This window comes from Polypterus senegalus, unplaced genomic scaffold, assembly GCF_016835505.1.
Source record: "Polypterus senegalus isolate Bchr_013 unplaced genomic scaffold, ASM1683550v1 scaffold_3023, whole genome shotgun sequence".
Lineage (NCBI taxonomy): Eukaryota > Metazoa > Chordata > Cladistia > Polypteriformes > Polypteridae > Polypterus > Polypterus senegalus.
This window is the reverse complement of record NW_024383753.1, coordinates 1-25000: the sequence shown is the minus strand read 5'-3', so window position 1 is coordinate 25000 and position 25000 is coordinate 1. Positions and strand designations below refer to the sequence as shown.

The following is a 25000-nucleotide window of genomic DNA, read 5'->3' as shown; positions in this document are numbered from 1 at the left end:
CATTCATTGCTTTTCACTAAGGCACACAGCTTTCGTAAGCTTAAAAACGCATTGCATTTGAATTCATGGCTATTCACGGCTTTGGGTCATGACTAAAAGCAAGGTAGACGTACTGCATTTCGTTTTGCGACGACTTTCTGTGTCTTGCATTTCGATTCGAGACCACGCTTTAAACGTGTTGAGATTGGAAAGAAATCAAATGACCAATCAGCGTCCAAATGTGGGGCAAGGGGCATACGTTCAAATCAAGAACGTGTTGTACTTGGAAAGATGAGCGGGGAGTTGATAAAGCAGGGGATCCGCAGTCTCACTCAATGGATGGATGCTGGCGATCTACATGACAATTTAATTCTCAAAAAAAGGAAAAAACCTAATATTTGGATATTGCAGATGGTATGATTAAACGGAAGCCAAACCTGGTGACGTTAACAAATGTTTCACTATATTCAATATTTCGTTAAAACTGCGAACAACCCACACCTCAAGAATTTAGCCGCACTGCGTAATTTGACATCCATCCATCCATTATGCAACCCGCTATATCCTAACCACAGGGTCACGGGGGTATAAAATGAAACTTTTGACAACTTAACATAAGCATAAACATTTTCAGGAAGAGCAGAACGTACCTTTTGTTGTTTCAGCTAACTGCTGAAGTCCACATAAACTTAAAGCTCGCAGTCGGCAAACGGAAATATTTAGAAACGCCTCTTTCCCGAATTGTTGACGTCCCTTGCTCCACATTTTGACGCTGATTGGTCAGTTTTTTTTTTACTTTGATTAAAGCTAGACCACTCTCGATTTTAAATGTAAGGCGTGCAGAGCTGCCGCTGGGCAAAATGCGATCTGTACACATTCAAATTTAAATGTACGCCTTTGTATTGTATTTTAAACTGACAATAAAATTGCGCGACGTATTAAAAATAAACGATCGTTTGGTTGGTATGTCGATTATGACGCGATAAAACTTGTATAGAATTTCAATGTAGTTAACACGTTGGATTGCGTTTGACACAAATAATCTTGCACACAGTTCAAGTTTGCTACACATTAAATGTAATGAAAACGACCTAAACTGAACTTGCAGTGTAGGTCGGAGCCGATTCCTGCCAGGTACTCAATACAGAAGAGTTTGGTTTGGACCATGTGACACTGACGTGAATGGGTCAAGTGGTTCAAAAGCGCAATGGATGGGTAGCCAGAAGAGATACAAATGATCGATACTGTAAATAAACTACGTGCATATGTACCTGGCTGACCTTCCGCCAAAACCACTAAAGTACAGTTGTAAGATTTAATACAGACATATCTATTTGAAAACCACTATGCAAGAAATTGTAAATACGGCGTTTAAAATAGACTTACTGATATTACGGTGCTGCTGGGATATGAATTTGTTATTTGTTTTCTCTGTTATCTATCTATATATATAAAAGTCAATTTGTGTATGCATGTGTGTGTATGTATGTATGTATGTTCCAGCATCACGTCCGAACGGCTGGAGCAATTTCCATGAAACTTGGTACACGTTGTTCATTACAGTAAAAATACTGTAGGGTGAAATCAACCCTAACGACCACCAGAGGGCGAACTGGAGGTGACTGCCTGCATTCTTTATGTCTGAGCACCCGTTCCGAGCGTCAACTGGATGATAACATACATACAATACCGCAAGACAAGCACATTAGTGAGTCTTTATTTTTTGTTAATTTATTTTTAAAATTGTGTTTTTTTAATTATATTTTTTTCAAATAAAAAAAAAATTACTTTATTTTCCTCCAGGCCAACGCCGTGTATTTCAGCTAGTTCGTTATAATTGTGGAATTTGTCTAACAGCACCACACCTTATTTGACCCTTTTAAACGTAATTACTGCAAGTGGAAAAATAGAAAGCTATGCAAAGTATTACGTAAATATAAAAAAAGGTAGGTTTAGTTAAATGTTTACTATTTGAAATTAAGCACCACCATTTAGAATGTATTTTTGTTACTTGTTTAATACTGTAAATACATCATAAAACACATACAATAAAGTATGCTTTTTGATCATGACACTGTTTTTAAAACCAAATATATGTTCAGTTCAAACCTAAGCAAACTGAATGAAATGTATACATTTAAATGGACTTGAATGTCAAACTGTAGCTTGGCATACAAATGGCTTATACCAACTATGTTACTTGTTAATGCAAATTTATTTATTGAGAGGGGGGATTTAAACATACAGTATTACACAAAGTTTTCTTAATCTAATTCAAGGTCATGACAGTCAAGAGCAACAATGGGTGCAATTAATTAAAAAAAAATAAAATAAAATTGTACCAAGCCAGCCACCAATATATTTGGATTGAAAAACAGCAGGATAATTTTTCAAAATTCTATTCTCATATTATTAAACATTACAAATTAATAATTTAATTGAAACATTGAGGTTACTGGTGCACCAAAACGTATTTTTAATTTAGTGCAGTAGTGAGGACAGATTGCCTTACAAGTGTTTCTGAATCCTCTGTTGTTGACAAGGCTTTATTATGGTTACCCTATGTGGAGTATGTTATTTAAATGAAATGTACAAGACTTAGTGAAATGTCAGCAATTCATTTATATCTTTCTGTCCCGTATGAAGAGGTAAGAGTCCTGAAATGTGCTGGCCTTGACAGAAAACAGGCGAGTATTCACCAATATAACTTTCAATCATGGATACCACAGCTATATTGATTTTGGATACTTTGTTATGTAATATCACAAAGTGAACAATTAATTACCTTATCTGCCTGTGTATAAAAATGTATTAAAGTGGGTGGGGGTTGATTGTGAACGTGGTTTGATAACGTGAAGACGGATTTTTGAAAATGTATCTTGCTGTTCTTTGTTTTGAATTCTAGCAATGGGAGTAAGGCCATGCAAAACAAATACCAGTCACCTGCGGGGCTCCTCACAAACACCCAAACACAGGGGGGCCATTTTGAATTATCACTTAAGGTAACAGAGAAATTGAGGAGGTGGAAGGAAACCAAAGTATATTAGGGAAACATTCTAGAGTTGTGAGGAGAATGTACAAAGCACACACTGATGATAATTTTCCCCAGGTCACTGGAACAGTGTGGAAGCAGCACTAACCACTGTGTCACCATGCACATTTAAAAAAAAAAATGATGTAACTGGATTGCAACAAAACATTTGATTGTTACAAGAATATTGAGGGCTTACTAAATAGGTATGAATTATGTCACACTACACTGTTCACCATTACTGGTACTATTTGCTTAAAAAGTAAAACAATTACACTGGTTTTTCCTCTAAGAATGGCATGAAAAGCCAAACAGATGTAAAATGCCTTTTAGAAAACCAATTGAGAGTCGACTAAATGCTTTCCTCTCAGACTAAATTAGAAAAAGGTTGACAAGAGCTTCATTTTGTAGTCATCATCTGGACAAACTCCTCATAATTGACTTGTCCGTCTCCATCGGCATCGGCCTCTCTAATCATTGCATCAATTTCTTCATCGGTTAATTTCTCCCCGAGGTTTTTCATGACCTGCCGTAGTTCAGTCGCACTGATTGTCCCATCACCATCCTTGTCGAAGACCCTGAAGGCTTGACGGATTTCTTCTTCTGCGTCTGTATCTTTCATTTTCTTAGCCATCATGGTCAAGAATTCATTGAAATCAATTGTTCCATCCCCATCTGCGTCCACTTCGTTGATCATTTCCTGTAACTCTTTGTCTGTTGGGGTTTGACCCAAGGATTTCATAACAGTACCCAGTTCTTGAGTTGTAATGGTACCGTCACCATCTTTGTCAAACACGGAGAAGGCCTCCTTGAATTCAGCAATCTGTTCAGGAGTCAGCTGGTCAGCCATGGTTCTCCAGCAGCTCTACACAGTAGCTCACACAAAGCCAAATGAGTGAATGTGTAATGGGAGAGGCATATTTATAAAAAGCTCCTGAAGTATCACGAGACGATGTGCATGAGCTTTCAGCATAAGCCCCGCCCACTTCAAACAGGATCAACGTTGAGGAAAGGAGGAGAGGGAAGTTATTCTGGATCATGGGATAGGTTTGGCCATCACAACACTAGATAGTGAAAATGGATGAATAAATAGTGTAACAAAGGCGCTATATAGGCGCCTGACCCAACACAGACTCACACCGGAGGCACGTATAAAAACAAGAAACTTTTATTTTTCTTCATCTGTGGGGCACGTCTTCCCCGTGTCCCACAGGCACAACACAGTCCCAAAGCAGACAAAAACACCAACACACACAGTCCTCTTTTTCACCACCACTCCTCCTCCAAGCTTTGACCTCCTCCTCCCGACTCTGGCTCCTGGAGTGGTGGCTGCTGGCCCCTTTTATAGTCCGCCCGGAAGTGCTCCAGGTGCTTGACTGCCGAGTTCCGGCTGCACTTCCGGGTGTGGCGAATACACTGCCCATAAGGGCTCAGGAGTCCCAGCTGCAGCACCCCCTGGCGGTGCCTGTGGGACCCAACAGGGCTGTACCCAACTCCAATTCCAAACCAAGGCACCACTCCAACCCAGGGGGGCGGCCATCTAGCATGCAGGGGGAGGTATTGTAAAGTCCATGGCTACTCCCCCTGAACATCTATTGAAGGGGCGTCCCAGCCGGGCATGGCCTCCGGCCGTCCACTACAATGGATAGAAATTAATGAAATAATGAATAAACTTCTTTCTTCATTTTTAGATCTTGTCTGAAGCTCTTTCTCCTGGTTTCAAACATGTAAGCATCGGCTTTAACCACATAACACTGTTTCATCTTCCATGTCATTTCATGTTGAGTTCTAAATTCCTTCAAGGGGTCTGAAAATCCTGGGAGTGATGTGGACCATTCACTGTATGTTTTAATGCATGTCAGGACTTTGTAAAAATGAAGGTTAAATAAGTAGAACCCTTCCAAGCTCTGCAGTATTGGCTGTGGCACAAAGGGACGCTGAATGGTCAGATATACCAAAAGGATGCTAATACATATTGAGTCCTAGGAGTCTTATAGTCAGCTAGTGGGCAATCACTTTACCAAGCAGCTACTTCTGCCTCATTTTGTAATCAAATGGATTGCAATTTGGTGACTAAGGAGACCACTGCATTAAGTAAAAGTCCCTTGGGTTGGCTTGTTAAGCCCAATTCATTAACCAGTTTGTAGCAGTGCTCCCTGATAAGAATTCCCTCTCACACCAACCTTTGTGATCAATGAGCCACCAAACTGCCTGTGAAGGCACAGAATTTAAAAGACAGCTGCTAGGCAGAGGAGGAGTCATCTCTATAAGTTCATAGGAATTACTTATGAACGCTTTCAGTTTTTATCTGCTTGGTACATCATTTCTCACCAGTATGAGTGTAGAGAAAAGCCAAGAAAAATGACTCCTTATATTGGCTAACTAAAAAGATTACAATATGCAAGCTTTCGAGGCAACTCAGGCCCCTTCTTCAGACAAGATGTAATCACCAGTATGAGAAAACTCTCACATATGTAATATCATTTGACTTATCTTGATGTTTGTAATTATTCAAGATGTCAAGCTTTGTTGAGGTTTCCCCTATTTTTGTTCTTCCAGACCAGAATAAAAGCCTCCTTTTTAGACAATTTGTGGACCATATTTTCTGCAAGTAATGATTCCCCCTCTTCAGCAAAAATGATCAGAAGGACTTGAAGTTGTGCATACCACATCAACAGACACAAGGGGTTAACCCCCTAATGGGATATTAGGGGTCAAAGTTACTTCTTTTCACAAAACTGTGAAAAAATGGGGATCAGTAATATAAGAATGTGGATTATCACTTTATGTCATTTCAAGATTACTGATTGTGCATATGGTAATATTTTGATATTTGATTCTTTACTGGTGGTCCTAGCCTTCTAAAAGCCACTCCCAGAAGGTTAAAAGTTGACGTATTTCAAATATCAGCAGACTATTTCAAGGTCAGTGATTATGAATGTGATGTTATTTTTGATTTTTGATCCTTTACTAGGTAGGGATCTTGCCCTAAAAATGGACCTCGATCAGAGGGTGAAAAATTACAAATTTCGATTGCCAAGGAGAACTTTAAATGTTTAAATTGAAGTGCAGCTTTTAATACTTCAGATATCTGACTCAATTTATATTATGTACTTTTACCTCATGAAGTAAATCATTTACATTACTCTCAGTGTCTACATTCCAAATTAGGGTGGCTTACGCTACTTCAGAATTTTTTCTGCTGTTTTTACTACGATGCTATAGTCTAGCAGGACCAGGAAGAAAACACATCTGGAGAGAACTCGCTGAAAAGTGCGTAGTGAATTGAGAGACTGAAAAGGCTCCACCTACAGGGTGGCTTCCTAAACCCCGCCCCCAAATTCCTCCAGTCTGAGTAAGCACTTTAATCATTTAGGGTTGCAGTGTCTCATTTCTCCCCAAATATTAGACAAATAAAGAAAGCAACTATGGAAACACAAGCAGAGAAAAAAAAAAGAAAACTGAATTAAAGACGAAAAGGTAAAATTGCTGTTACAATTCAAGAGCTCAGCACCATAAGGTAACTGAAGCATAATCATCAATTTGTATACCTTCCTGTCATTTTTGATTATTGCATTGTATATGTAACAAGTGCAATTTGTATATTTTGTAAAGTACTTTTATTACTATTCTGTTTGTTATTATTTTCTCTCTTCTTGTCTTTTTAACTCTTATGCCTCACACTGAGTCGACTGCACCTTCAATTTCATTGTTCCTTTGTAAAAGTGACAATGACAATAAAGATCCATCTATCTGCATAGCAACACAGCAGCAAAGTGTTTAGAGTAGGGGTTTCCGACTCCAGTCCTGATGTGCTACCGTGTCTGCAGATTTTCATTCTAGCCCTTTTCTTAATTAGTGACCAATTTATGCTGCTAATTACCTGCTTTTCCCTTCATTTTAATGTACTTGTTTTCTAAGATTCAGTACTCCGAATTGCTTCATATACACATAAACACATTTTAATGTCTTAATGTTTGATGAAGGGCAGCACGGTGGCGCAGTGGTAGTGCCGCTGCCTGGCAGTAAGGAGACCCTAGTTCGCTTCCCGGGTCCTCCCTGTGTGAAGTTTGCATGTTCTCCCCATGTCTGCGTGGGTTTCCTCCCATAGTCCAAAGACATGCAGGTTAGGTGCATTGGCGATCCTAAATTGTGCTTTGTGTGTGTGTGTGTGTGCCTTGCAGTGGGCTGGCACCCTGCCCAGGGTTTGTTTCCTACCTTGAGCCCTGGGATTGGCTCCAGTAGGCCCCCGTGACCCTGCAGTTAGGATATAGCAGGTTGGATGATGGATGGATGTTTGAAGAAATCAAGGCATAGAACAAATAAACAATGGCAAATAAAAAAAGTAATCAAGGAATCATTACGTGTAAAAACGTTTATTCAAATTTTGATTCATCTAATACAGTAAAACAGCCAAACTGTGGTAACCCTATTGACTCAGAACGCCAGTCACTCTGCAAGTCACCATCTCTACCTCCAGTTCATCACACATCCTTCTCCATGTTTCATAGTGGTGTCACACACTGAGAAGCCATCCTTTCACCAACTCAACAGAGTACAAACACCCTCCATGATGAAACAAAGATTTCAAATTTAGATTCATCAGTCCATAAGACTTTCTTCCAGCCAGCAGTAGTCCACAGTCAATATATCAAGGCCCTGTTTTGTCCTTTAACGAATGGCTTTCTTACTGCCACTCGCCCAGGCAAACCTGCAGCACAACGTCTCCTCTTCACAGTAGAAACTGAGACATGCTTTTTTCGACCTGCACTGTTAAGCTGTGCTTGAATCTGTTGTTCTGTGAGGCACCTATCATGCAAGCTGCTGACCCTCTGAAACTTCTGATGGGGTTGTCACTTTGGGTCTGCCAGATCTTCCAGTTTCCAATGGCCTTTAGATTGTGTAGGACACCACCGTACTCAATGACACTTTGATTTTTTTGATCTCTAATGGTAATAATGCTATGACTCATTTCATTTGTTAATTGTTTGTTAAAACACTTTTTAATACAGACAGTGGGATTGTAAGTAATCAACAGAAGTTAGGACACCTTTGCAAATTGTTTGTAGCACTGTCTTGCGTATAGAATTCAGTGAAATTCTTGTTTGCCCACCCAGCATGAAGCGAGTCATCACTAAAGTACAGCATTAGTATTCTGTAAGCTATTCTATGTACTATCTTGATAATTGTTTTATCTGTTTTAGTCCCTGTAAAGAAAAATGAAATCTCATGTAGAATGCAAACGTGCTGGAGTGATTTGTACCATATAAGTTGATAAATATTGTGTATGTCTTTATTCGTAATTGTAAGATAGACAAAACAAATATAACATTGCATAGTGTTTCAGGTGGCCTGTTTTACTGTATGGATTAGAGCAGTGGTGCTTTGATGTTTAGCTAACCAACTCCTCCAGTTTTTAGGGCTGACTCAGGATGTGAAATTTATGGCGGTGGTGGTTGTGGACAGAGCAACAGACCAGTCTGGCAGGGGTGAATGTGTTTGGACTTAAGAGTCTATAAACTGTCACCTACAGGAAGGTCATAAACTGGCTAAACAAAGCAACTGGTGGATAAGTTCTACCTTGAGCACTTTCATTGGTTAATGGGGCTAAGAAGGGACAGATAAGCTAATCCTATTGGTCTGAAGTATGGCTATTTATGATTGGTTTGACTCAGAAGTCATTCTGTATCACAACGCCCCATTGATTTGTGGTTTGTGATGAGAATTGTACAAAATTCATCTTGCCATTACCTCTCTCTCTCACACAATCTGGTCATGAAGTGAAGATCATGATGAAGACAGCTGTATCTCAGCAGCCATATCGAGACAGGCATTTGGCCTGTTTCAATACTCCATTCAAAGGCCATGTGGTAGCAAAACAAGCAAGACTGAAGATAAGCCAAGAGCCACCAATGGGCTCATGATGCACCACTACTTAGGCTGTACTGACATAGTTTGCCAATATTCACATTGTATTCTGTTTCCTTAACATTTCTCAGCATTTTATCAATAATGCACATTTAAATATGTAACTCAAACTCCTGCCTGTTTCTTTACACTGTCTAATTGCCTGAGCTTACATATGTAGAAGGGAAGAAGGGTGGAAGTGCAAAAGTACCTGACGACAGAGTGATAAGTGTATTGGATTTAAGACATTTTATTAAGCTGTCTACACAATAAAGAATATGAAAGAGGCAAATACGGTCAACATAAGACACTGTATGACAAAACAGCAAACCTTAAATAGTACTAGTATATTTACATACCAAGAATTTTTGAACAAGAGAGCTACTGACATACATGAAGTAGGAGACGAAGGTTTGAAAAGAAAAACAGTCATTGAGTAGGGTCCGATCAGAGCAGGTGTCTAATAGGTCACTTTTATGATATCGTACTTTGGATGTGTTACCTTGTGTAAAGAAGAGAAAAACACAAAATGGATGAAGACGAGGACTAAGTGGTGCAGTGCAAAGGAGAAAATAAAAAAGAGAGAGAGAAGCAAAGAAGCTGGTCTTCCATGCACTATGCCTTCTACTTACAGCTTAGAAAGAAAAAGAAAGAACATTTTACATTTGTACATAGTGGCCATAGACCTTTTAATGTCAATGACAATTTATTTCTATAGCACCTTAAATAACCAACATTAAAGCAAAGTGCTGTACAGCATAATAAAATATTGCAATCTAAAAAAATAAATAAAAGTAAAATAATCAAAATGCAGGTAACAAAATGCATTGATTGTAAAGGGTTCAAGAACCTAGAACAGCTCTGGAAAACCAAAAAGTTCCTAAGCTCGGCCTCACATGCACTAACACAAGATGCTGTCCTAATAAAAAATGGTAGACTGTGTCAAAGCTGAGGGGAAGCCACTGAAGAGTCACAGTCTCCCTTCAGTTTCAAGCAAGAGTGAGGAGTAGTCAGATGTGATTGCCCTGGCCTGAAGATTTTCAAGACCTTGAAAATGATGCTAGACAAAGTAGCTGCATTAAATAACCGGGAGCCAGACCACGGCAAGTGTTATAGACCAAGAGTAAAGCTTACATTTAATTCTGTACCCTACCAGAAACCAATGGAGTGCAGCTAAAATTAGCAAAATACAGCGCCAGTGACCATCCTCTCGGCCACATTGTGACAGCACAGATTGACTACCACCCAAATAGAGGGAATTGTAGTAATCCAATCAGAAGATAATAAAAGCTTGAAAGACTATCTCTAGGTTCTTAAATGAGGGAACAGATTTGGATTCAGATATTAGTTTAAGATGATAAAGACTGCATTTCACAACTGAATTTAGCTGACTGACAAATTTAAGCGTTGCATCAAAAAAATACCCAAACTATTGACAATCAAGCTTTATAATACTCTCAAAATCTAAATAAGTTCTTGATTTTTATACATATTTCTAAAAGTAATTAGATCCATTTTTTCTAATTTAGCTGAAGAAATTTCTCTGCCCTCCATGCTTTGAAAGTACTCAGTATGAAGCTCGATTGTTTGAGTATCCTCAGAGGTCAAAGACAGATAAATTTGGATTTTGTAAAAATGTTTTTGATGTTTGTTAATTGTCCTATCAGAAGAAAGTTGATTTCCTACAGATATGCTGTGGCACATTGCTAACAATTAGTTTGTTATATTTATTGTAATACACTTCTTCATTTTTTCCAACTTGTATGTAGGATTGATGTGCTTGATCAACCTTCTCCAAACAGGTTGGTCCTGCAAGTCACCAGTCCAGCCCTTTTCCTTCAGATTTTCTTTTACTTTATCCATCCACCTCTACTTTGGCCACTCTCACTTTCTCTTCCCCTGTACTTTATTCCCATCACTCTTTTGCCAACATATTCATTGTCTCTGCTTTACATCACAAGTTCATACCTCTTCAACCTAGTTTCCTGTTACTGTCTTAGATCTCTCTCCCACTTCTTTTGTACCTGTGATTGTCTCATTTTTTATTCTGTCCTTTTTTGTAACTCCACAAATCTGTCACAACATTCTAATTTCAGCCATATCCAACGTCTTCTCCTGTTTTTCCTTTACAGGCCCATATCTCAGCTGCTGGTCTTACCGCTATCTTAAAAATCGTACCTTTAACATTTGCCTTAATTCTTCAATCACATTATACTCCTTATACCTTCTTCCAATTGTTCCATCCACACTGCACTCTATGGGTTATCTTTGCATCTCATCTTCCATCTTGGGCTACCACTGAGCCTAGATATTTAAACTTATCCATTCTTTTCAATAGCTCTCCCTGCAGGATAGCTTCTGAATCCTGATCATCATTAAACCTCACATATTCTGTCTTTTTCCTTCCAAAGCCCTTCTCCATTCTTCCAACTTCTTCTCCACTTCCTCTTTTCTGCTGCTACACAACACAATGTCATCAGTGCCAGGGGGATTGGTCTTTTATCTCATGATTCAACCCATCAATATCCAGATTAAAGAGGTCAGGACTAATAGAAGATCCCTGGTGCAGACCAACTCAAACTAGAATCTTGTCTAGTACCCCAGCACTGCTTCATTCCCTCATACGTATCTCTGGACAATCCTCACATACTTCTTCTTTCTCTCTCATGCACCTCAAAACCTGTTGACATGGCACTCTATCATAAGTTTTCTCCAAATCAATAAACACCATATGCAGTCCTTTTTGGTTTTTCTCAATGCTTTTCCCAAAACAGCTTTCTCATTGCAACGACTGCATCAATTGATCCTCTCCCTGGCTCCTCTGTTATGGTGGTCTCTTCAATAAGCTTTCTCTCTATTTATTGTAATTCATTAATGAGAAAAGAGGGCTGTGAATTCTACTTCAGTGCCTGCACCTACTTTATAATTGGCTAATACTAATACTTTATAACTGTGTGTGCCTAATGGAGCAGTGAGGTGAGATGTGGTGAGGGGGGGCCTTTTGAGCTTCAACACCCTAGAGCCTGTGAGAGGTCTTAATCCAGCCTTGACAAGACTTTTCTCTCTCTTTCTTTCAAAATATATGGTGGCCTGACAAAATTAGGAGCCCTATAGGGCCCAAGAGTAGTTGGGAGCATGTGCTGATGCTGATAGTGCATTGCCGCACCCACCACACAACAAACCACCCAGATTGAGACCCATTCTGGTGGTAACCCCTTAGCACCACACTATAATAGTGTTTTGTTTTTTTAAACATTGCCAATCCTGCCACCAATCCACAAGTTTCCCTGTAAATTGGAGGACCTGCTTGCAGGGATAGATGCAAATTAATGTCATACCCTGGATGAAGCAATTGCAGGTTAAGGGCCTTGCCCACCACTCCACCCTGTGTATACCTGTAGAACCCAAACATGTAAATAATTCAGTGATATTTTCATATTGTTAGCTTTCCAGAGCACTCTGATGTTCAGATCTTTCCTGGTCAACTGAAATGCTCCTGGTGATGCCACTGCTTGGCCTCCCTGTCTGAGAAAAAAAAAAAAAGCCTAGCTAGGATTTCAGTACAGTGCACCACTGCTTTAAACTACAATGACATTGAATGTGTGATAGTCAGTGTCCAACCCACTATATCCTAACACAGGGTCACGGAGGTCTGCTGGAGCCAATGCCAGCCAGCACAGGGTGCAAGGCAGGAACAAATCCTGGGAAGGGCTCCAACCCACCACACCACAGATGTCTCATAGTGGTAAGTGAAATATCAAGACTGATATTGCTGGCCAAAGTCTGAACTATACTTTATTGAGAAAAACTTGTTTACTTACCTGTAAAATATTTTTTCAACTTTAAAGAAATTGATGTCAGTCTTCTCACAAGAACAAGGCTTTTTTCTGCATCCCTGTCTAGGCCTAGTCTACATATTCAATCTGTTATTGATCTTGAATTGAGGTAGCTGGGTGGGTTTGATTCAAGATTCATCAAATCAAAGAAATTCTTTTACAAATAAGAAAACTTGCCTTTCTGAACATCACCTCAGTTAACACAGTCCATTCAAAGTACTGAGACCATTGTCTGTGTCACCTCCATAAGCACAACTGAGCTCAGAGTTGATCAATCCATTACGCGACAGAGGAGACCTCCTAGGTTGCCTTTAAAGGGTACTTGCTACGAATATCAAGGGGGACCCAGCTCAGTCATTGGAGTGGGCACAGTTACCCGCTGGGTGCCATTTATTAAAGTAAAAGTGCACAGGCTCCATACACCATGGGGTGTGCACTCCTTAAAGTCTGCGATATACACACAAAGGGCCACCATTTGTGTTACTAAAGAGGCACACGTTCAATTCTCACTAAAGTCTGTCCACCCCGCCTGCAGCTCCAAATAATCTTTAACCAGCACTACCTGAGCTTAACTTAAGTATTCCATAATTGTCAAAAATAAATAAACCACATATACACAACTGTACCAAAGCTCTATTCTTGCAAATCGGTTCTCTCATATCAAGTATGTTAACCTGCCAACAGACCAATCGCCACTCTTTCCAAACAGAACACAAGCCTAGTTTTTATTCAAAATGTCAGTTTTTATTTTATTTATTTATTATTATCATTCAAGTCTCTAGAAGGATCTAAAGCTGATCCATGGCGGCTGCTGTACAAATTCATCCTTGCACTCTCTGAGGATTGACAAGCCTGAGGCACAGTTCACCAGCTCCTCAATGACTTCTCTGAAGTTAACAGTGCAAACAAAACAACCAAAACAATGTCTTTTTCAGTGTGATTGCCTGATTTAAGGCTGCAACATTTTTCCAAGCTTTATGATTTTTTTCTAAAATGGTAAAACTATACAAAATATTTATTGTTTCCATACTGTACAATGAAAAGCTGTAAAGAAGGCACAAAAAAAATGTATATCCATCTGTTTGTTTTGTAAATCGACTTACCAGTGAAGGGTTGAAACTATCCAAGATTATTGGATCCAAGACAAGAACTTTCATTAAACACTTTCACAGATGGCACAACTTAGAGTTGCCAATATACCTGACACAAGCACATTTTTCAGATGTGGGACAAAACGGAAGACCCTAGAGAAAACCCACATGGACACAGGAAGAACCTGTTTACTCATCACAGAGAAATGAACCCACGTCCCTGGAGCTGTTAACCACTATGCCACCGTGTCGCCCCAAACTGAGATGCATAACTGAAAAGAGCAAACACTAAAGGCATTTCAATGACATTCCACTTTCCGATAATCATTGCACACTTCATGTAACGTTTTCAAAATTTACAAACCAATGCCGGCAGCAAATGGCTTAATCAACTGGAAAGGCACGCCAACATTTGCAGCCTTGTCTATAATTTACAGAGTAGTCTTTCATTCCCTACAAATGCTAAACAAATGTTCAGAAACACTAAAGATGCCAACATTTGCCGTCAAATTGCGGGATTCCTATTCGCACTGTTACCACCGACTTCCTGGGGGAGGGCTCAATGGTGTCGCTCGCATTCTGGATAGACCACATCACTTTATCGTATTAGGAGTGTCTTGTGATGCGTGGCTGAACTTTGTATTTCCTGAATGAACAGATGTAGGATTACTACAGTGAACTTGCCTTCACTGGTGTATTAACAATACCTGGCACCCAATCCAGAACCATTCCCCAAAATTGCCCTATCCTTGAGATTTCTTTACATTGCATACTTCTTAGTCCATTCCCTCGCCATTTTGTTGTATTTTTCTTCATCACATTTGTAGATCTGTGCTATGTCTGGTACAAGTGGGTCATCCGGATTAGGATCACACAGTAATGAGCATATAGATAACAAAACTTTTGATACAGTTAATGCAGGAGACCACTGTGATCCCAAAATATCCAAACAGATGCTCCCATTACTGTTTATGTTTGGATGATAGATCTTCGTCGTGAAGGCAACTTTAGGGGGCTTGTATGGGTAGTCTGTTGGAAAGTGAATTGTCAGAAAGAACACACCTCCTTGATACGCACTATCACTTGGACCCATGATGGTCGCTTGCCAATGAAACAGATCGTCTCCTACTGGGCCCGCAGAGCACTGGGCTGGTGGATCACATTGCAAATCATTTAATTCCTTCTGTATTCGTTTCAAAGCCATAATGAATGTCTAACAAACCAGCAGTGTTTTCTCCGACTCCTCTTGCTGTTCCTGGCAGGCTAAAAGACACCTCCTGTGTCAGATGAACCACCCGCACGAATAGAATAAGAGCTGACTGATTCACCAATGGCCGTGACATGCACATTTGTATTGATTGGTATTGTTCAGCCCTACCAAAAATCTCGCGAGAAGATCACGCTGGAAAATAGGAGGGTGGAGAAAGGATGACACCACCAGGTTCACTGAATGAAGTCACATATTGTTCATACAAGTTCTTATCTGGCTAGCTACAAAATGGAATTGAGCTTGAGGGTAGAATTACAGTGGGGCTGTCAAGCTGAGATGCAGTGGTCATTCATCTCATTAGAGGGCAGCAATGTGCATGCACCAGTCCCTTTTCAAAAAAATAATGTAGCAGTGCCCAGCTGCATCTGCTTTTAATGGTGGTAACAACCTTGGAGAATATATGGAGAAATAATGTTTTCATCCATTTAACCCATCCATTTTCTTTACCCACATGCATTAATGCAGTGTATCAAATCAAGAAAAGTCTGCAAGGAGACACCTACAAGACAACAATCATCCCAGGATGCAATGCCATTCTGTAGTAGGGCAAAAATGCCCACCTATACTCATTTATATCAGGTCAGTTTAGGGATGCCAACTAATTTACCCAGCACGCAGACAGTGATAAAGAGGTGAAAATTATTATTACATCTACTTCATTTTCATAGTAGTGTTATCACATTGCTATGTACTAACATTTTATTATTTTCATAATAATAGATGAATTTAAATACTTGGGTTCTGCCATCCAAAGAAATGGAGCGTAGGGCAGAGAGATGAAAAAGAGAGTGCAGTGTGGTATAGCGGGTCCACAGCCCTCTCAGCAAGGGCCAGCAGTTGTTTTCAAATAAATAATCACCACGCTCACGGCTTAGCGAGGGGGCGTGGTGACTGTAGCAAGCCGCGGGTCGATTTGCGGTGTGGGTGTTTCTCACTTAGTGCACAGGTGTGGGACTGCCCACATCCATGATTGTTCCTGTGGTTAATGTGCTGCAGCTGCTATGTCCCCCCTCAATATAAAGAAGCGCGAGTCGGTTAGAAAGGGGGAGAAGAACAAAACGGAAAGAAAGAGAAAAGAAAAGGACAGAGGTTACAGGAAGCGAGGGAGCAAGTCGGTGCAGGAAAGTGAGAGAGAGACACGGTGTGTGTGGGCGAGCGAGCGAATGAGCGCTCGCAGGCAGCTGCGAGGAAGCCTGGGTGTTAGGCCGACACCCAGGAGTTGAAGTAGAAGTCGCTCCCGCTGAGCGATCATGTAGCGGGAGTAACCAAAGAAGGAGCGACTGGCCGCAGAAGACCGGAAGGGCAGCGGGAGTCGGGAGGCTTGGAGTTGCAGTCCTTGGTGTGGGTGTCCTGGAAACCAAGGAGTCCAAGTCTCAGGCCTGGGATGAGTGCGAGACCGAAGCCAGGATCAGGAGGCCTCCAGACCTGTGTGTGTGAGTGGAAAAGGGCAGCTGCAGAGAGCGTCTCGCCTGTTGCAAAGCCCAACCGGGAGAAGCAGGTGAGACGCTAGCGGAGAACAGCACCGGGCTTATTGATTTTAAGAATGCTTCCAGCAACAGTTTTATCCTCTGGTTTTTAAAGGACTGTTTGTTTTGGTTCGATTTATTGATTTTAAACCTCCACGTTTTGTTTTAATGGATTATTTATATAATGAAGATTTATTGAACTGTGGACACTGCACTTTGTGGACACTTTGTTTTTGTTTTGATGATTGTTTGTAAATAAAAGCACTTTTGCACGTTTTTGTACCATCCCCTTGCTCAATTGTTGTCTCACTGTCTAGCTCATCTCGGTAGCATTATCGACGGTGTAGGGTTTAAGGGCTCCCGAACAGCGGATGGGAGCATGAAGCAGAACCCGCATCGTCACATGCAGGCAAGGTGGACTGGGTGGAGAAGATTGGTAGGAGTGATTTGTGATAGAAGAGTACCTGCTAGTAGTTTAACAGTATAAAAGTAGTGAGACCAACTATGTTGTGTTGTTTAGAGAGGCTGGCACTGACGAAAGGACAAGAGGCAGTGCTGGAAATGGCAGAGTTGAAGATACTATGATTTGCACTAGGAGGAATGAGGGTATATTAAAGGGAAGACACAGGCATGACAGTTTGGTGAGAGAGGCTAGGTTAAGATGGTTGGGCATATGTAGAGGAGAGATGAGGGGTACATTGGGAAGAGAATGTTGAGGATGCTATATATAGTGATCACAAGGGGTTCCTGCAGTTCCCCAAAATCCAACACAAAGGCTCTGACACAAGTTCCTTAATGAACAAAGGGTTTATTTGTGTGAAACTCTTACAAGTAAGTGTTTCCCACAACACAACCTATAATTTCAACACTCAACAACTTATAGTAAAGAAAGCAAAAACAAAAAGAAAGAAAAATGTGTCTATCACACGATTACTCACCAGCTTCTGGGGCTAGAAAATTGATCTTACTATCATGGTGACAAAGTCAACCCAGAGTGATCTAGCTGGAATTCTATTAAGACCTGTGCCCATATTTATTATGCGTCCCAGAAAGGTAAAACATTCCAAATAGCTCCAAAATCTCAGAATGACATAAATGTGGTCCTACTCTTAAGACAAGCATTTTATCAATTTTCCCAATTTAGGAAACTTCTACCATCAATAGGATTTAGGAGCTGTTGTGAGCTATCGTAACCCGCTAAAAGTTGATGGCAATCAGGAAGAGATCAACACGCACAAGGCAGAATGTTTTGGACAACAATGAACTTATAAAAAGATATCAGATTGACAGAGATGGGATAATATTTGTAACAAATCTTGTAAATCACATGATCACGTGAAGAAGCCATGCACTGTCAGACGAAATATTAGTAATATTAAGGAGAAAAAGAAAGTTTCAATAGCGATAATTTGGGTATGTCTCGAAGTTTGCACCAAACTTTGAACATCCTTACAACATGTGAGGCAATATGCAAACTGATAGATTTTCCCACCACTCCATGTGAGATCATATTAAAGCAAGCTGCATTCATGCAAATTGTTGTTTTTCCTGAAGTTTTTGGTGCGACTGACTTCACGCACTGTGGCTGGGTGCAGAAATGAAAGACGATTTAATCAAAATTTGGAGCGCCAACTGGGTTGTCCGGTTTACTAGAAATTAAAAGTAAATTAAAGTAGTGCCCATCTTGGCACAATTGCCCAGGCTTAGGGGCCAAAAGAAAGGATGAATAAGTAATAATAAAAACAAAACAAAAAAAATATGGAAGTCAGTGCTTTTCGGAGCTCCGTCTCGGGGGTCGTCCATCAGTCAAGTGACACTACCTTCTGGGAATGAAGAGACCTATAGACAGTGAAACAGAAGGGTTAGAGTCAAAGGGAGCCCCCTCTCATCTCTGCGGGTTATCACATACATTGACAGAACTTGGGAGAAGATCCTCCGATACACATGCGTGACAGCATATAAAGATTGTCGCTCCAAGTGTGGAAGAGCACACACGTAAATCGCAAGTGATATCACAGTATCAACACATGGGTGATTCAGGACTGCAAACTTGAAAATTCCTGATGCTGTCATAAAGTGGAAACAATTACAGACAGCTTAGCACAGTAATTTACCTTTTATGTTTCCTTCTTATCTTAATTAATACTTTGAATATTCTTAGTATTATCTTTGAGGTGATGCCATAAAATTAGCATCAGAAAACTACTGAACTTCATATGATTTCCAGTGATACCATTAAATGGCTTAATGAGCAGCATTTTTTTATGGAGGAATATTTCGGACAACATTAAATAAATAAATACATGCGCAAATAAATAAAAATACTGTGAAATGAGAGCCTAAATAAATAAATGTGCCACGAAATATTTTTTTTGTTGCTTATTCATTTATTTAATTTTGTCCGTAACATTCCTGCAAACCGTCATGAAATACGACTTGAAATAAAACTGTCACTTTCACTCGTCAAAGTTGAGAAGGTGGGCTCTAACACACCCTCTAGTTACTGATTGGTGAATCGGTAGCACAAGAATTAATTAGAAAAATGCTTACTACTGCCGATGAAATGGATTCTGCCGAAGATATTCCGCATTTCAGAGAGAGAATTGAAGATTTATCGGAAGAAATTACAATGTTGGCGGCCCTTTAAGACTCCGATATAGATGAAACTATTTTTGAAATTATCGAAGAACAGGTGGAACGGACTTGACTACACTCCAGTTTAGGTGACGCAGTTCCACAAAAGTAGCTGTGAATATGTACCTGACTTTATACTCGTAAAACAAGGGTCAAATACTTAGTTCAAAATATTGGCTGGAGCTGCTCTGGCCATTCCATGTCAAAGTACCTAAACTAGTACAGCCGTTGCATCTTACCGTATATCAAACTGGATCATTCGCCTTGTGATCGTCTTCTCCGATACACCATATAGATCTGCAATCTGTCGTACTTTTAAACCACATAACAGAAGGTGTTATATTGACCCAGCTGGAATGTCAAAGGATGGACGTCCAGAGCAGGGTCACCTGAACTGGAGTGTAGTCGAGTCCGTTCCACCTGTTCTTCGATAATTTCAAAAATAGTTTCATCTATATCGGAGTCTTAAAGGGCCGCCAACATTGTAATTTCTTCCGATAAATCTTCAATTCTCTCTCTGAAATACGGAATATCTTCGGCAGAATCCATTTTATCGGCAGTAGTAAGCATTTTTCTAATTAATTCTTGTGCTATCGATTCACCAATCAGTAACTAGAGGGCGTGTTAGAGCCCACCCTCTCAACTTTGACGAGTGAAAGGTATTTTATTTCAAGTCGTATTTCATGACGGTTTGCAGGAATGTTACGGACAAAATAAATAAATAAATAAATAAGCAACAAAAAACATATTTCGTGACACATTTATTTATTTATGCTGTCATTTCATGACATATTTATTTATTTAGGCTCTCATTTCATGACACATTTATTTATTTATGTTCACATTTCACAGTACTTTTATTTATTTGCGCATTTATTTATTTATTTAATTTTGTCCGAAATATTCCTCCATATTTTTTTGGCTTGTGGCGCAGTAAATTCATCGCATCATTCATTCTGAAATGTGAAGTTCTACTGTTCACTGGAAGTGGGTGTAGGAAGGTTCATAATTACTTCTCATAACCTCTTCAGGATTGGACAAATTATTAGTAATTCTGCGATGCTTGATAAATACGGGCACTGATCTCTGCCTTTCGGCCAAAGCTGCTGTGATTGGCTCAACTGCTTGTTACAAAAAGTAGATGCAAAAATGAATGTGTGGAAGGAATGGGCAGAGGGCGGATGGCTAACTATTACTTCTGTGCCTTCATTAGAAAATGAATTATTTTTATTTGTTCTGGCTTTATGAAAGGCATTTCTCCAATTTATCTCAGCCTTCCTCCATGACAATGGGTCTTTGTCGACTACCTTGAGATTGACCATTGAGACTGTCTAATGGCAAATAAATAAAAAAAAATAAATATATACATCAGGCTGACAACTAAACGAACCACATGCTGTGGCGCAGCATAAAGGGACTTCGTCTCTGACACTGATGTCCAAGGTTCGATTCCCGTGAGGGGTGTAGTGGAGTGTGTACGCCTGATGAGCCCAAGTAAGGGCGAAACACATGTTGCATACTCTTTGCATTATTTGACAGCAAACTATGTAAAATACATACATATATATATACATTTTCAGAGAGATAATTTCACATCCCGCAAGACGAGACTTTGTGCCAAGAGATTGAAAACCTGACAGGTCCAAGAAACAGTAGAAGAAGAAAAGACAAAGAGTAGAAGATAAAGTAGAATATCGTAAAGAGGTTCAAAAACATTGGCGCGATACACTTTCAAAGTAGGTTAGAGATTATGAAAGTACTAAAATTCAAAAGTCTCAAAATCCTGATAGTAAAGATTGCATTAGCACTAACAAACAGAAATTATTACTTGGTGAGATAACGGAACAGCTAAAAGTGATCAAATACTGTATATAGACATAGGTGATATGACAGGGCTATTACAAGTTTAATTTCAAAGAAACCACAATTCGGTCAGTTTATATTTATGATCACGGAGAAATGATGCAACATAGAATCGAAAGAGTTAAATGATCGGATGTATTAGAAATTCTACAGCCAATAATGGATACAAATCCATACATCCAAAAGTATCGCACTTTACACAAAATTTATCTGAAAAACACAGACAAAGAAGTTTTCTTGGATTTCTATATGAATCTGAAAGATCACGTTCGCACATATAATAAACCAACACGTGACGAAATGTCAGTGATAATAGTTTTTAAACATGGAGATATGAAAGACAAAGTTGATATTCGTGTTTATGCAAAAGCACAGCACAATTCTTTGCAAGTGGCAGACCTGGGAAATGACTAGCGTGTAGGACCCGCACAGGGCGTTGGTGAGCGAAGCGAGCAGGGGGCAGAGCCCCCTAATATATATATATATACAGTAGGTCAGGGTCATCACAAGCACTCTGAAGTTCCACTCAAAGCTGCTCCCATGAATTCTGCCCCTGTTAGTCATACTGCCTACATTGTTTCCTGCTTCATGGACCCTATATGTCATCTTTGTTCCTGAATGTTTCCACCTAATGGAGACTTACCTGAAGCAGTTATGTGTGGCTGGTTGTCCTGCTTGGAAATCAATGAAACATATCACACCCTACCTTATTGTATACTTATAGTGAGCTTGCCCAAGGGTCTACTGGTCATCAAAATGATGAAGTGACAGGGTACCCCACTGACTGACACTGCCAATACATAGTCTTTTTGACTACCTGGCTGGACCTACGAGCTACCCCGATCCTTTCTCCAACCCACTTCACCACTGTCAAGTGGGCAGGGCTTGTTTTACATTGCAATTGTTACTTTTAATCTCACGTGATGTAAAAACTCACTGACCAGATTCTTACAAGTATGCAGGTTTGAGGCTGCTATACATCAGTCGGCATTAGTGGTTTGCTGTGCACCTGTTGTGCCAACCAAGTGTTGCAGGAATTGATCATAGCACAATCCTCCTAAAACATTCATTTGAACTACTGAATCATAATACCAGTACTTAGTCATGGTAGAGGAAATTACAGCCTTAGTTTTTGACAATGGATCAGGCATGTGCAAAGCCGGATTTGCTGGAGATGATGCACCTAGAGCTGTTTTCCCATCCATTGTCGGTCGCCCAAGGCACCAGGGTGTGATGGTTGGTATGGGACAAAAAGATAGCTATGTTGGTGATGAAGCACAAAGCAAGAGAGGAATCCTGACTTTGAAGTACCCCATTGAACATGGCATTGTTACCAACTGGGATGACATGCAGAAAATATGGCATCATACCTTCTACAATGAGCTACGTGTGGCGCCAGAAGAACATCCTATCCTGTTGACTGAAGCTCCACTGAACCCCAAAGCCAACCGAGAAAAAATGATACAGATCATGTTTGAGACCTTCCACTGCCCTGCCACATATGTTGCCATCCAGGCTGTGCTGTCCCTTTATGCTTCTGGACGCACCACTGGAATTGTAATGGATTCTGGTGACGGTGTCACTCACAATGTGCCAATCTTTGAAGGATATGCTCTGCCCCATGCTATCATTCGTTTAGACCTGGCGGGTCGTGACCTAACAGACTACCTCATGAAGATCCTAACAGAAAGGGGCTACAGCTTTACCACCACAGCAGAAAGAGAAATTGTCCGTGACATTAAAGAGAAACTATGCTATGTTGCCCTGGATTTTGAGCAGGAGTTAGCCACTGTTGTCTCTTCCACCACTGTTGAGAAAAGCTATGAGCTACCAGATGGTCAGGTAATCACAATTGGAAATGAGAGATTCAGATGCCCTGAAGCACTGTTCCGGCCATGTTTCTTGGGGATGGAAAGTTGTGGCATCCATGAGACCACCTTTAATTCTATCATGAAGTGTGATGTGGACATCCGTAAAGATCTTTATGCTAACACTGTCCTGTCTGGTGGAACCACAATATACCCTGGAATTGCAGATAGAATGCAGAAGGAGATCACTGCGCTGGCGCCAAGCTCAATGAAAATCAAGATCATTGCACCACCTGAGCGTAAATATTCTGTCTGGATTGGAGGATCCATTCTGGCCTCTCTGTCCACCTTCCAGCAGATGTGGATCAATAAGAGAGAGTATGAAGAGTCAGGAACTACCATAGTTCATCGCAAATGCTTCTGAAAAAAGATTCTATGAAAATAACTTCATAGTTTGTGATAGCGTGCTGCCAGATTCAGGATATCGAAACTGGAAAGTTGACTGTTGAACCCTTTCTTGTTTCTTTTGCCTGAACTTGCCCCCTTAGTTTGACATCTTACTTGTCCTTTGTCGAACTTAGAGCTTTTTTCTTCTTTCTACATACTTCTTCATAAAAGCTTCCTTCATTTGTGGCGCTCCCTCTCCTTAGCACTCTGCACGTCTCTCTTACTCACTGTTATGTTCCTGGTATACGTGCAAAAATTCTTTCATGAGTTGTAGCTCTGTCATTTACCACATTTTCCTGTTCATTAAGTGGATACGAGGTGTGGCATGATGGTGTAGGAGTTAGAATGAGTTGCAATCTTGGGCTGGTCTGCATCGTGTTCCCCACGATCAATGAGGTTTTTTGCAAATATCTTTGTTTTCTACTCAGATGTCAAAAATCTGTAGTTTAGGTCAATTAGGTAATCTCAATTTGTACAGAATGTGCTCTGTGAAAGACGGTCACCTGTTTAGAGTTTGTTCCTATCCTACACACTGAAATGGCCAGCTCAGCAAAGTGAATTGATTGACTATGCATACAAGTGCATTGTGTCACCTTGGCGTTACCTCCGCACATTTCATTAGCACATATGGTTTTATTTGTAACTGACTGGTGATCCTTTTCACTTCTCCCACAGATTTCTAATTAAGAGGGTGATTCAGTTTAAATGGCTGATTACTGAAGACAAAAATCAAGGCAATCAATCTTTCCCCTTCATACACTCGTTAAACAAAACAATTGCAGAACGGTCTCTGATGCCTCAGTGGTAAAAGTTCACTGACCTGGAGTCACCCCCAAAAACTGTTTCACCTGTATGTGAGTTTTTAATATTGATAATTTCATTTTTTACAAACCAGTCATAATGATTTGTTATAACTTGAAGCAACAGATAAGTGGAGATAAAAAATATAGTGCACTCTTAGACAGGGGTGTATACCCAGAATCTAGGTTTATACAGCATACATTATACAGAGTACAGTGAAATGTTTAACTTGCATGAGGCAGTTAACATGCAACACATCACCACTCTCCGGCGGTGGGATTAAGGAGTATGACTAGTTTGAAGCTTCTGGCTTCCTTGTCTAGAAAATTCCAGAACAAATCAGCAGTATTCCAACCACCCATACATTTCTTATCCTGGAGGGTCGTGTGGAAGCGGAAACCACTGTAAGTATCTGGCTCAACATTACTACTTATATTCATTTTCTATTAAAAGAACTAATGTTTCATATAATATATGATTTTGAATGTATGTGTCTTAATGGCTGATACAACTCCAAATCCAAAAAAGTATGGAAAACTCTAATCAAAACAAACAAGGAGAGATTTGGAAACTCTTTTCACTACAATATTAAAAATGATATAGCCACACAGTATTTGATGTTTTCTATTTATGTTATTTTGAAAAAAAACACTCATGTCAAATCTGATGGCTGCAACCTGATCCAGAAAAGGTGGGACAGCCAAGTGTTTATCATCATATAACAGCACCATTTCTTTAATTAACACTTTTTTTATCGTTTTGGACACTGATGCACAAGTTGGTAAAGTGTAGCAAACAAAATCATCCCACATTAATCCATTATGCAGGTCTTCACCTCCATAATTATATGGCCTACATTGCTGTACT

The 25000-nt window shown here is 40.0% G+C and overlaps 3 protein-coding genes across 5 annotated transcripts; 1 reads left to right on the top strand and 2 right to left on the bottom strand.

The window, feature by feature from the left end:
• Positions 1-3410: 3410 nt before the first annotated feature.
• On the bottom strand, positions 3411-3860 carry LOC120521606 (calmodulin-like). Its single transcript, XM_039743113.1, has one exon. The coding sequence runs from the start codon at positions 3858-3860 to the stop codon at positions 3411-3413; it is 450 nt and encodes a 149-aa protein (XP_039599047.1).
• An 8655-nt stretch (positions 3861-12515) lies between these two features.
• LOC120521604 (actin, cytoplasmic 2-like) lies at positions 12516-23309 on the top strand. 3 transcript variants are annotated; one of them, XM_039743110.1, is made up of 2 exons: positions 12516-12525; positions 22189-23309. In XM_039743110.1, exons 1-2 carry the CDS (start codon positions 12516-12518, stop codon positions 23307-23309), a joined length of 1131 nt encoding a protein of 376 aa, XP_039599044.1. The 3 variants fall into 3 exon arrangements, with proteins under 3 accessions (XP_039599044.1, XP_039599042.1, XP_039599045.1); XM_039743108.1 differs by lacking the exon at positions 12516-12525 and adding an exon at positions 20699-20714; XM_039743111.1 differs by lacking the exon at positions 12516-12525 and adding an exon at positions 22045-22060 and having other exon boundaries at positions 22180-23309.
• On the bottom strand, positions 14605-15048 carry LOC120521605 (ubiquitin-conjugating enzyme E2 D1-like). Its single transcript, XM_039743112.1, has one exon. The coding sequence runs from the start codon at positions 15046-15048 to the stop codon at positions 14605-14607; it is 444 nt and encodes a 147-aa protein (XP_039599046.1).
• Positions 23310-25000: the final 1691 nt, after the last annotated feature.

Excerpts from the sequence above, each read along its gene's own strand:
- LOC120521606 (XM_039743113.1), bottom strand. The coding sequence starts at position 3,860 with ATGGCTGACCAGCTGACTCCTGAACAGATTGCTGAATTCAAGGAGGCC.
- LOC120521605 (XM_039743112.1), bottom strand. The coding sequence starts at position 15,048 with ATGGCTTTGAAACGAATACAGAAGGAATTAAATGATTTGCAATGTGAT.